This window comes from Taeniopygia guttata, chromosome 8 (genome assembly GCF_048771995.1).
Source record: "Taeniopygia guttata chromosome 8, bTaeGut7.mat, whole genome shotgun sequence".
Lineage (NCBI taxonomy): Eukaryota > Metazoa > Chordata > Aves > Passeriformes > Estrildidae > Taeniopygia > Taeniopygia guttata.
Genome location: NC_133033.1, coordinates 19,412,481 through 19,424,971, shown reverse-complemented (window position 1 = coordinate 19,424,971; position 12,491 = coordinate 19,412,481). Strand labels below are relative to the sequence as shown.

Sequence of the window (12,491 nt, the reverse complement as noted above, 5' to 3'; positions counted from 1 at the left end):
AAAACCAGGGTGAAAAAGGTCCCCAAGGTCCAGCTGGACGTGATGGAATACAGGGTCCTGTAGGACTTCCTGGTCCTGCTGGTCCTAGTGGTTCTCCTGGAGAAGATGGCGACAAGGTGAATCATTGTAATTGGCATCTGGGAGAAGATCTGTCAGTACAGCTGTTTGTAGCTTTCCTCACAATAAATAGGGTGACAAAGCAACAAATCTTATCCCTGCCTCCCCCAGATTCCCTCTGCCTACTGCAAAAAATACCTAAAAACCTCTTTATAACCAGATGTCTGAGGGGACAGATGCCATGGGACACTGGGATATTTGTTAAAGAGCTAGTAGAATAACATTTATCCTGGCAAAGAAACTAGGATGAAAGTGTGGCAAAATAAGGCAAATTATGCCAAAATTGATTTCTGCCTATTTTAGAAACTTGGCTTACTGAATGAGTAAGATGAAATGTCTTCAGTAATATACAGGGATTCAGAACCACCCGAGGCTGTGCTGGTAGGTTGAGGGTGTCAAAATAATTATGTTCACATCAGAGAAATTCTGTTGACCTCTGGCAGAATTTAAAATATGATACCTTTCAGGATCATCTGGTGTGGTTGCTTGACCCAGCAGTTCTCTGCTAGTTAGCACAGGGTAAAGATAAAGATTTCAATATCCATTTTTGTGATGAAAAGGTATTATTTATCCCACGGACAGTATTTTCTGTGATTTAGTTTAATTGTCTTTAATTATTGTATAAAGAAAACATTCTTTTCTAACGTGATTTATTGGTATTTGAACAATTTTGAAGTTTTGAAATACTGTAGACTCCAGTGAGAAGCAGTAGTTCAGTTATAAACAGTTACATGAATCTGTAAATCAGGGTACTTTCATTATAAGTTCATATTGAAGGTGACATAAGCAACACAATTTCCTTTATTTAGAGCTCAGCAGCATTATACTTCAAAGCCAGGTCTCATTGCCCTTTTCAATTTAGCAGTCAATATCTGGATTAATATGACATATTATTGATCACTGCAGAATTGCTCCCTTTAGGCTTTCACTTGGGTCAGCAGCATAAAACATAGAATAATCATATCAAAGGGAATATTTAGAGATGCCGTGATACTGACTTCAGTTAAGTGTGAAGGAGACCATTTTAAACAAGTTTAACTTTTAACTTTCAATTACAGGGTGAAATTGGTGAACCAGGTCAGAAAGGTAGCAAGGGTGACAAAGGAGATAACGTGAGTAGCAAAATCCTTTGTGCATTACATGTATTCTTTATAAATAAAAGGCATTCATGCATGAAGTATGCGGGTAGCTTTGCTACATAAATGAGCAGAAAAAAAGACACACTCCTAAAATCTGCCTTCAAAATAATCTTTTAATGCAATGCTAGAGGTTTGTACTTACAGATCCAGGCATGTAGTTATTATTGCTCATATTCCTAGAGCTTACAGAATCATTACAAAATATAAACTACATTCTTAAGCACCCTTCATGTATCATTGAAATTCCTCCATTCTGCATTTGAACTGGAGAGACCAAGAATTCCCATACATTCTCTTACTGTGTTGAACTTCACTGACTGCACTGTGTGAACATACCCAACTTCGGCTTCTTAGCCATGAGGATGAAAAGTATGGAGACTCAGTAGAGGAATCTACTAATGTAGTTTTAAAATTTGTAAAGGATATCTAATTATTGGGGTGCACAATTAACTGATGGCAGATTAATACAAGTTTTCATATATTACCATTAGGCCTATTAGTGAACATAGGACTAATCAGGTTTCCAATGTTTTGATTTGACATTTTTCTGTCTTCAAAAATTAATTCTGAAGTTCAAGCACTTCCTTTTTTTATTTAGGCCAGACATATAAAATTAAGCTTTTTTCCCCTGTGAAATGTGAAGCTAGAAATAAGAAAATTAGCATTTATTTATTTCCATTTGATTGTGGTTTGTTTCCTAAAAATTCAAAATGGTGTGTTTTCGCTTCTGTTCAATTTCAAGATAAACTGGTACTTTACTCTAATTTAGTTCTTTTTTCCTTAAGAAAAAATTAAAAACTAATGGCAGAAAGATCTCTTTTATTGTTATATTTCAACACTATTCATAGTTAGCAAAGTTCTGAACTCAGTACAAAGGTATTTGTGACTAAATATAGTTATTTTGAAAACAGTGTGATTTTTGACATTAACAAGTTACAGAACAGTATATTACTTTTAAAATTACACCAAATTTATGCTTTACGTATTATCAGATTATGTTTATGTGAGGATATGTACATACTCAAGCAAATCACAGGTCATAGAATTACAGAATCACAGAATGGCTTGGGCTGGAAATGAAATTTAGGATCAGCTAGTTCCAACCTCTGATCCAGTTCCACTTCAGGCTTTACATGTGGTCACAGGCATATCCTGTTTTCCCCTTTGCCATACCTCTTCATTAGAAATGCTTTGCATCAGAGAAATTCAGGGAAAAAACACAAGCTGCACTCTTCTGTTTCAGATAATTTTAGCACAGCGAGTTATGCTGAGCATTAAACTGTGACCACAGTTCCCATAGTGAGTACTGATTCATTTGGGCCTGCTCCAGCAGACCTGCTTTACAAATAAAATGTCTGCAGCATTATCATTTGAGAATGTATCCTGGACTCCCAGTCTCAAGGTTTGATGCATTTGAGAATATTACACATTTTTCTTGAAATGCAGGATTCAGTGTTGAGGCCGTAGTTGAAGTGAATGTACCTCTGGTTGAAGTCACATGCCTTGAATCTATTTGCCCCCAGCTGCAGTCATTCAACCCTGACAATTTCAGAATGTGTTAATTTTAAATCTGCTTTCCTTTCAATGTGCTGACAGATGCCTGTTGGGGCAGGGAGAAAGGGCTTGTTGGTCACCTCTGAAAGGTTCTGACGAGGTTCTGAAATCACAGGATATAAAGAACAGATATTTACAATCTCAAACCACCCACAAAAGGCTTTGGTGGCCATTTAGAGCTGATCACAGCAAGGATCCTGATCAAAGAAGTGATTCATCTTTCCTCTTTAAGAAGAGCTGCAAAAATCTTCAATTCCCCATTGAAACTAACAAAGATTTATTTTTGCAGGTTTGAAAATACTGTGCCTAACTATGTTGGCGCATTCTAGTTAAGGCAGCACAATTTTGTTGTTGATGTGCTGTCCTCTCTTGAACTTCAAAATCTCCACAGTTATCACAGCTGCCTTTATTAACTGAGGATTCTCTCATGATTCTGCTCTTTCTTTCTCCATTTGCCCTCCAGAGCAATGGAAAAAAGAATCTGGCCATGTGTCCAAATAACTCCTCATTAATCAATTGCAGAGTATGCTCCAACAATGCTTTACATCAAAATGGGTTTTTAAATGAGTTTAAAAATGTATAGGCTTCATTCCAGAGCCTATAAAATGAAGGAGAACATTGAAGCATCTTGAAGAGTGTAGAAAAATCTATGCATGCCAAATTCCTTTTTCATGGTAACACTTCCCTGTCAGCTGGAGCATTCCTTGGAGTCCTTTTATTTAGATATGTCACCAAAGAGGCTAGAGAGCTTTGTTTCACGTATTGCCATCAGGTATGGGACAAAAATAAAACTGCAAAAGAGAAGAAATACAGAGTTTGATGCTTCATTCTCCCTAGAAACTAAAATGGTCCAAAATATATATAAAATCCAGAGAAAGAAATAGACTGCAAGACGTAAGAAGTCCCTTTATTTAATTCCCCTTATAAAGGGCACAATAATCTAATTTTAGCCCTAGAAAAGTCTGTAAATCCCAGCATTATTCTCCTATAAACCAGAATTTGAAGTCTAGAAGTTGCAGGCACCTTGGCATCTGAAATAGACTAGAATCAGCCAAGGCCAGATGTTGAGTTTTGTGCCTCCTTAGAGTTACTCTCTCAGTCTACTTCCTCTAGTGTGGCAAAAACAAGACTTAAACTACTACATTCTTTACACTTCATCATAAAGTAGTATCTTGCATTCCTCTACTATGATAGCTTCATTGTATCACATCTGCATGACTGACCTCTAATTATGTGCAATATAACTTAGTTATTATTCTGCAGGGAGAATGAAAAAAAGACATTCCTCTCAGAGACTTGGGGTTTTTGGCCATTCTCTTGAAGAGACTTATTATCAAACAATATGTGATTCCCAGTGCTCAGCAAGAACTTGCAATTTTTCATCTCTTCTGGAGGTCAAAATAAGCTTTGTGCCATTGCAAAAATCATTAGCAGTTTCATATAAACTACTCCAAATAATAAGCATCTGAATTAAAGATAGGTTTTTAGATTATGCTTTAAAGTTTGAGAGATATTTTGCATAAATCTCATCAAAGTTTTGATATTTTTCATTGTGAAAAAAATTTCATTTTGATTCCTGTTCACGTGGAAATTTATTCAGAAACATTAAAAATTAGCTTCTAATAAATGCCAACATTGTCTACTATAGATGTGAAAATCTGAGTTTTTGAGAGATAAATAGTTTGTACTGAATGGAAAGGACTTGTGAATGATGTGAATGAAGGATGTAGATCCTCCATGGAGAAACATGGAAATGCTGAATAGATTGTGATTGTGCAAGTCAGGTTTCTCTTGTGTCTGTATTTGCCTTTAATCTCATTGCAGATGTCACAATCACTAACTTGTCCTTTTGGATGTGTGTTCATTGCAGGGTCCTCCGGGTCCACCAGGTCTGCAGGGTCCCGTTGGAGCCCCAGGGATAGCTGTGAGTAGCTCGTTCAGAGCCACCCCAACCTTGCATAACTCAGCTGATGCTGACTTCTTTGAACTGTTTGCTTGTTTGCTCCTTACTCAGGAATATATTTCAAACCACCACTAACAGTTCTGTCCCTGCCCACTTACATGCAGTTATTTATTGTAAACATTGTGGGTGTTACTGTATGGCAGTTTTACAGCAGGGCAATAATTTGACAAAATTATTAAAAACTAAATACTGTAAATAGTGAATGGGGGTCATCCTTTCACTGAACTTGTTTGGTGGTGTGTTTGGCAGCTCAGTACATATGCAGGTAAAAAAGAGTGTCTTTTTTTTCCACCTGATAGGAAGTGAATGAATTCTTATTTTTATTTAAAAGGCACTGAATTCTTTTAGCCTAAGTATTGGTAGAACCCTGTGCTCATATTTACATAGGTATTCAACAGCTAGAATGTTTATGCAGATGTGATAGAGAGGGGGAATTCAGGGAACATTTCTGTGAGATATGCAGCACTAATTGACCTATATTAAACTAGAGCAAGGGCTGGTATTGTTTGTGCAACAGCTTGCATCTAGCCAAGATGATGAACATGCATTTGTAAAGATACTTGGTGTGATTCTGAGCCCTTTTGTAGTTGTTTCCCAGTCATTTCCATGGAGCTTTTCCTGTTGACAGTTTTGCTCTTCATTGTTTCCAAACAGGGAGGTGATGGAGAGCCAGGCCCAAGAGGTCAGCAAGGGATGTTTGGGCAAAAAGGTGACGAAGGTCCTCGAGGCTTCCCTGGGCCCCCAGGTCCTATTGGCTTACAGGTAAATTTATTATTTTACCTTATATCTGTAAAACAAGATGTAACAGAAAAAGTGTAAAAGCACTGATTTCTGTGTCAGAAACTAAATTACTACTGTCCTCTATTAAATAAATGATAGCATCAGATAATTAGGATTGAAAGATTCCATATTGATGGGGTTCATGCATAAACAACAGATTTAATGCAGCAGGACTTAAATATATATATATCAGAGCATAAATTACCCAGACTCCCACCTCAGGTCTGGATAAACTGGCAATGTTTTTAAAATCATCCAGTTTAGCATTTGTGTGTGTGTTTTTTGGTTTTTTTTTTTCCAGCCCAAAATTTTTATGTTACCTAGTTTAAGCATTTTAGGACCATACATTTACTGTAATATGAAAATCTCCCTTTTCTTTCCATTTTAATGCAGATAGGTCTTTTTCTTCTTGTTCAACCATCCTGCCCCCTCCCAAGTGCACAAATTTGATGTGTAGATCTGATTTACATTGTTTCATATTGATTTATAACTAATCATTCCAGGGACCCAATTACAGTATTCTTCCCTGTGTTTTTTAGGGTCTGCCTGGCCCACCAGGTGAAAAAGGTGAAAACGGAGATGTGGGCCCAATGGTAAGACTTCTTCCCCACTGGTCTTTCTAGAGGACATGAATATTCTCCATATATTATTGTCTTTTCTCTATAGCTCACCATTTGATAAGATATTCCTGAATTTGGTGACCGAGTATGAAACATTTTGTGTAATATAAACTCTCTCTGGGATTTTCTTTGCTTTCCCACATCTATCCCCTTATCATTAATATTGAGATTTATGTAACATGAGAAAATACTGAAAAATAGATAACAAAGCAGATGATCTGTGTGCCTGAGACAGCCCAGTGACAATCAGGTTCAGAAAAGAAAGAGGAAAAAGCAAATACCACTGCACAAGAGAGTCTGGAGCTGCCTTCCTGAAGTTCAGGCCATTGTTATTAACATACAGTGTCAGGTACTTGAAGGCCAGAAGATGGTAAACACTACTTGGCTCTGTTTACTTTCCCTGGGTGATGCATTTTCCAGCTGTTTCTCCTGCTGACAGAATGCCTCGTGGGCTGTTCCCGACTGCTATGCAAGCACTCTACTCCATACATTTGCCTCCAGCACCTTGTGCTAAGTCTGGCTGCTTCTCTCCTGCCCATCTGTGGGCACCATGGTGCAGTTCTGCCCCAGGGCTGTCACAGACACTTGAGCTGGTCCAGGTCTCTGCATGCAGGGAACCTGTAGGGAAAGAACCAGGCCTCAGGGGGTCCTAAGCATCAGGTCATGTCCAGCTCAGGCACTGTGTGGCACAGCCTGCATCTCCTGTCACCTTCTGAACTCATCCAGCAGGCAGCAATCTGGCCCTGCTGTTCCTGCTGCATGATGAAGATTAAAAGCCCTCTACAGATTGAGTATATTCTTTTTCATGGTCAGAAATTCTTCATGAGTGTAACTATATTATATCTGTTCTATGATTCTGTCACATCCCATTTTCTCTTTGATATAGGGTCCACCTGGCCCACCAGGTCCAAGAGGTCCCCAGGGTCCCAATGGAGCTGATGTAAGAATCAATCTATTTTTTGTCTTGCTAACTGAGTAATAAGCACCCTATTTTGGATAACTATATTTTGGATAACAAAAATCTTTTATCACTGTAGGGTCCTCAAGGTCCCCCAGGCTCAATCGGCTCTGTTGGAGGTGTTGGTGAAAAGGTGAGTGTGGATGGAAACCCCCAAGGAAGAGAAAACATTGGGATAAGAATGCTATGAGACATTAATTCATTAAAATTCTTTTCATTGCTATTTTCAGTTCTCTATTCAGAAATTTTTCTGCCAGGATATGGAGTGAGCTTGTTTGGGATTGGTTACTTTCATATTTTACCCAAGGAACATGCCAGATTTATCCTCCTTGTTCTTAAAGGAAGGATGAGGTATGAAGAGATAAAGGGCTTTTTTTTTCAGTGACTTATTTGAAGCAACAGAGTAAACTATTATATAGTGCTGAGCAAGCAAAAAGTTCAAAAGAGAGTCTTAAAATGTTTATGTTTATTTTATCAAGTTACATGACTTCAACCACATTACCTACGTAAGCCTAAAAGCCTTTTGCTGTAATGTTACAGATTTAACATTAATTTTTTTCCTGAACTTTGGAATGGGAAAGAAGATTCTGAGTGAAGCATAAGATGGAGGAAACAAAATAGAAATATACTCCAGGCCAATATATAAATTGCTTATTGAGAAACTATGTAGATTGCTCTTGAGTACTTCATGATTTGTCACAGAGTATCACACATGTTCAAAGAAACACCAATGTCAGTGAATCCTAGAAAAGACATCACTAGGAATGTCAGTATAGGTAGTTTTTCAGAAAGCTTTATTTTTAACTTTTCAGAACATGAAGCAATATTTCCCTTTTTCTAACTAAAACAGCCTTTTAAAAGAATCTTCAGGTGTTCCATTTCTTTTCCTACATGACCATCAATTAAATCACTTACCAGTGCTCTGGGATGTGAAGAATGTACTAGAATAATACAATATAATATTTGGTTTGATGGAGAAATATCCTTTGTCTCCCTCACTGTCCTTTGAGACCAGAGGGTACTGAGCCCAAACTGATGTCATTGTGGCAAGCTGGCAGTGCTTGTTTCTTCACTGCAGTGCTTCTTTCTCAGGATGTGGCTCTGAGCATCAGCTCACCTCTTGGGAACAGCAGCATTCTGGTGTTTTCAATCTTTTTTCCCCAGAATTGCACAAGACACACAAAACACGATGCACTCCTGCTTGACTGCATTATTAACAAGGATATTTCTTCTAATGTCCCAAGTTCATGACATTGTTCAACCAGCTTGGCCTCATGAAGGGCTGCACGATTTGTTTTTTTCTCTCTGGGAAGAGTACCAAAAATGAGACATAATCTAGGAGTTGAGAGAAATAAAAAGCTATGGGGGAAAGAGAGTCTGTATGTCAGTGGAACACAGAAAATAATGGGCATTGTGGGAAAAAAAAATTCCTGTGACCACTACTGAGGAAAATGTTAATTATGAGAACATCCAGGGTAGCACCCAATTATATTCAGTACTTTAAAAAAACCCACCTTGTAAAATATTGTGGCCCAACGAACTTGATAGGAATTTTTGCAATTAGTTTCAGGCACCTTTTTAATTTTCAGCATTTCACGATCAAATTATATTCCAGCCATTTTCTAAACACATTACCTTATATTGAACTCCTGCCTCCTTTGTTTCTCCCTGCAACTCATCTGTGTGATTTAGAATCACTGTTTGTGATGATTAGGCCATGAAATTTAATTCAAGAACATGAATTCCAGACTGTTTATCACTTGGTTGTCATTTTTTATTTCCTCTAGCTAATATCCCATGTTCTCTGCCTTCACAAAGAGAATCTTCCAAGTGTATTATTTTGGACATTTATATTAATTGTAATTACTTTCTTCCCTCCTCCTCCTCAAGTTTTAGTACATGCCAGGGTATTTTCCTTGTTAGGGTATCTTTCTTATAAATTTCAGTTCCTTTTAATGAGATTTCAAGCTGAGATATCATCAAGAGTTGTTTTTTCAGGGGGAGTTGCTGCAATGGGAGGACAGGCCATGCTTTTAAACAAAACATGCATTTTTTCTTTTCCTTTTCTTCCCACACATTTTTCCCCCTATGTTTTTCTTATTATGTCAGCATGCTTTGGCCTCTGCACCCCTTTCAGGAAAGACACACCATAATACAGATAATTTAATACAGTGAGTGTAGAATGTGGAAAAACATTCTGGCATCATCCCTGTCACTGCTGAGGAGTGAACTAGGTTTGCTCACTTGCATATTTTAATGGTTTGACCAGGAGATATTTTTTCATTAATACACGGATTTCAAAGCCCCCTTATCTTTGGCAGAGATAAACAATTTTTGTCACACTTAGTGCCACGCATTTTTAACTAGCTTGTTGTTTCCCCTGCTCTGCACACAAGGGCCTGAATGTTCAAAGGCATAAGGGCAGCAAATGCTCCTGTAGCCCTGCATTATTAATGCTGTAACCTCCACCGAGGGCCTGGCAGTCCGACACTCAGCAGAACCATTTAAACCCAGCTGCCACACAGGGAGCACTCACTTTCTTCTGCTTTTAATTAAGAGAAATGGACAACCAAAATGTACCTACACACACTTATCTCTTAATTTGATATCAAAGGTCTAACATGCAGATATTCCAAACAGGCAGGAAGTTGCTCATGACTTCTCTAACCTGTGCCTTAGAATGTACATAAGAATTTTCAACAGAGCGGAAACAGATGTTAACCCCACAGTTCCACATAACCTATTGAAATAAATTTGCCTTTCTAATTTAGATTAATTTGTGATAATTGCACTGAGCGCTGTGCTGTTCTTCTACCCCTTCTCCCTTCCACAGCACATTATAAACCTTATAAACCATCAGAGTCAGAGAGCAATACAAACCCAGTGTCTGCAGAACCCACAGAGCATTTGTTCTGTAGCCTCTCAGAGTTCAGGCCTGGTTTACTGCATGAAAAGGTCTCGTGTTAGAAAACCACGATACTCATTAAATTTCTTCCTATTATATTGTTCTAAAAAAACTTTCCAAAGTAGTACACTAATAAGGAGTGTACTAAAAGGAGTGTAAACAAGCGAGATCAATAGTTCTCATGCTTAATCATTGATTTATACTGCAGATGGAAGTGAGAGGACAAAATCAATTGAGTATCCTGGCTCTAAGTTTAGAAGCATGTTTGATATGTGTTCACAGACAGTTTTATGTGTATATGTAATTTTTCCACACATGTATGTGTAGACACTGCTAAGGTACCTAATCAAGGTGTGTCTGTGACAGTGTAGACTACCTGAATATCCATCCTAACAAATTACTTTTAATAATGATCTCCTGACTGTGATATTTTTCTCATCCAACATTGTAAACAAGAGCCCTCGCAGAAAACACAGCCTTTAGAATTTCTCTCAATTCAATTTAGTTCTCCACAGAGCCACTATATATAATACATATGCAGGCCTATGCAAAAGGGATTCTCTTCTAGAGGTACAATTTCTCCTTTTTTTGTTTTGTGAGAATGGCAAAAAGGAGCAAAACTAACTTATCATAACCCAGAAAGTTGCAAAGTTGCCTCTTATTGTTACAAAATTAAAGGCTATGTCCCAGAATTTAACCAAAAGGTGGCAGCCTTCCATCCACTATGTTTGTGCTTTGGCTATCAGTTCTCTAGAACTGATCATAAGGAAAAGAACATTTTTTAAACCTTAAAACTTCTAAATAATGTTTTTTTAAATTTTAACTTTTAGACTACTTTGCCTAGCTTGGTAGAAACCATTCTGCTTAATCCAAGAAGGTTTTCAGAATTAAGTATGTCTGCAAAACGACATGACCCTTTGTAGTTTAAGATGTCTGTCTTTCCCTTTTGAAATACTGTCGGAGGAAGGCTTTGCCTAAGAAAGACCACAGTAACTTTTAAAAGATCTGAGCTGCTAACAAAAGAGAGAAAAATCTCCAGAGATGGAATAAATATATTATTAGATCATAAAATCTGTTTCCCAACAGAACATGAAATATTTCCTATGGAGAAGGTTCTGAATTAATGCCATTGTTACTAAAAATGAAAATAAAGACTATGGCAAACAATACATAGGTTTTAGTAGCTATAAATAGGCCCTCTGTAACTATATATTAGCCACAGTCTTCTCTATCAAAACACTAACTCCCTTAACAGTTATCTAAACCAAATGAGCATTTCATAATACCGAATACTTGGAATATAGAAATCACTGTCAGATAAAACAAGGACTGCCTACATGGAAGGGGTAGATTTTTTAATAGAATAATGATATAGAAATATTAATGTGAGATGAAACTTTAACTGGTCTCATCTTTCACAAATGCCCTTTAAGGGAACATTTTGACATTTTCTAGCCTTTCCAATTCTCAGTTTTCCACACTGCTGCTTGCTGGGAGCTGCAGTGCACAGAGCCAATGTGTGTGCTGGAGCAGGCACCCCCAGTGCTCCCCTGGTGCTCCCAAGTGTAGGTCAGAGGGAGCCCAGTGTTGTTTGATAGAATGAAGATGTGCTTGTCAACAGGAAGGGTAAGAATTGTATTCGCAATCAAATGTGGATCGTCATAAATTACAGTATCATTAGGCAGAAAAGCAGAAGAACTCTGAGAAGCTGCCAAGGGGATTACACTGCAGAAGTGCTTGTCTGCAAAGACTGGGCACAATCAGCGCCCTTATGTCACTGCTTCATTTTGTCCTGCCATGGGCTCACCTTTGGAGAGGCTCTATATGGTGGATTCTGTGGATATAGTATGGCTACTAATGTGAAAAACATATTTTTGCTGATTCCAGACGTCATTCTCTGTTGCTACAAAAATCTCATTTGATTGATAGTAGGCATGGACAAAACCTTAATGCTAATGATGCTGCAGACTCAGTAAATGCTGTGCAGAGAATAAGAACATGAAGATTGTGAATTTTCCTAGAAAACATTCTTAACACTTATTGACCTGAAGCATCCATTACAGGTTTTGTTTTAAAATGGATGCAACATTACAGAAGTAAATTAATATTAAACATTAAAAGGGATCATTCATTTTTGAAGTTCCTACAAATTTCAGTATATCTAATAGAACATACCAGTTTCTAAAGGCACATTCATCCTTTAATAGTGCCCTTTTTAAAGGGCATTTTAATATTGCTCCTAAAATATTGGTTATCTGTTAATTATCCTAGTCTGGAATTCAGATGAGAGGTACTGAAATATTTTCCTTTATCTAATGAAATATTTGTACTGGGCCAAATTCTGGTCCCACTAATGTTAGCATGCTGTTATGAGCTTCTCTGAAAAAAGGTGCAGTATCTACACCATAAGTTTTGTTTTAAAATTGTATTTTATGATTTATAGTTTTATACTGAC

The 12,491-nt window shown here is 37.5% G+C and overlaps 1 protein-coding gene and 1 long non-coding RNA gene across 5 annotated transcripts in view; one reads left to right on the top strand and one right to left on the bottom strand.

Moving 5' to 3' along the window:
* Positions 1-12,491, top strand: part of COL11A1 (collagen type XI alpha 1 chain) — a 132,911-nt gene that overhangs the window by 101,165 nt on the left and 19,255 nt on the right. For all 4 annotated transcript variants that reach the window (XM_030279271.4, XM_030279273.4, XM_002186741.7 and 1 more), the window contains 7 exons: positions 9-116; positions 1,176-1,229; positions 4,681-4,734; positions 5,428-5,535; positions 6,093-6,146; positions 7,060-7,113; positions 7,211-7,264. In XM_030279271.4, coding sequence (XP_030135131.4) covers positions 9-116; positions 1,176-1,229; positions 4,681-4,734; positions 5,428-5,535; positions 6,093-6,146; positions 7,060-7,113; positions 7,211-7,264 — 486 coding nt within the window. The remainder of the gene's footprint in view (positions 1-8; positions 117-1,175; positions 1,230-4,680; positions 4,735-5,427; positions 5,536-6,092; positions 6,147-7,059; positions 7,114-7,210; positions 7,265-12,491) is intronic.
* LOC115496226 (uncharacterized) overlaps positions 7,899-12,491 on the bottom strand; it is a 170,375-nt gene continuing 165,782 nt past the window's right edge. The window contains exon 10 of the long non-coding RNA XR_012057059.1: positions 7,899-8,436. This is a non-coding gene — a long non-coding RNA (uncharacterized lncRNA). The remainder of the gene's footprint in view (positions 8,437-12,491) is intronic.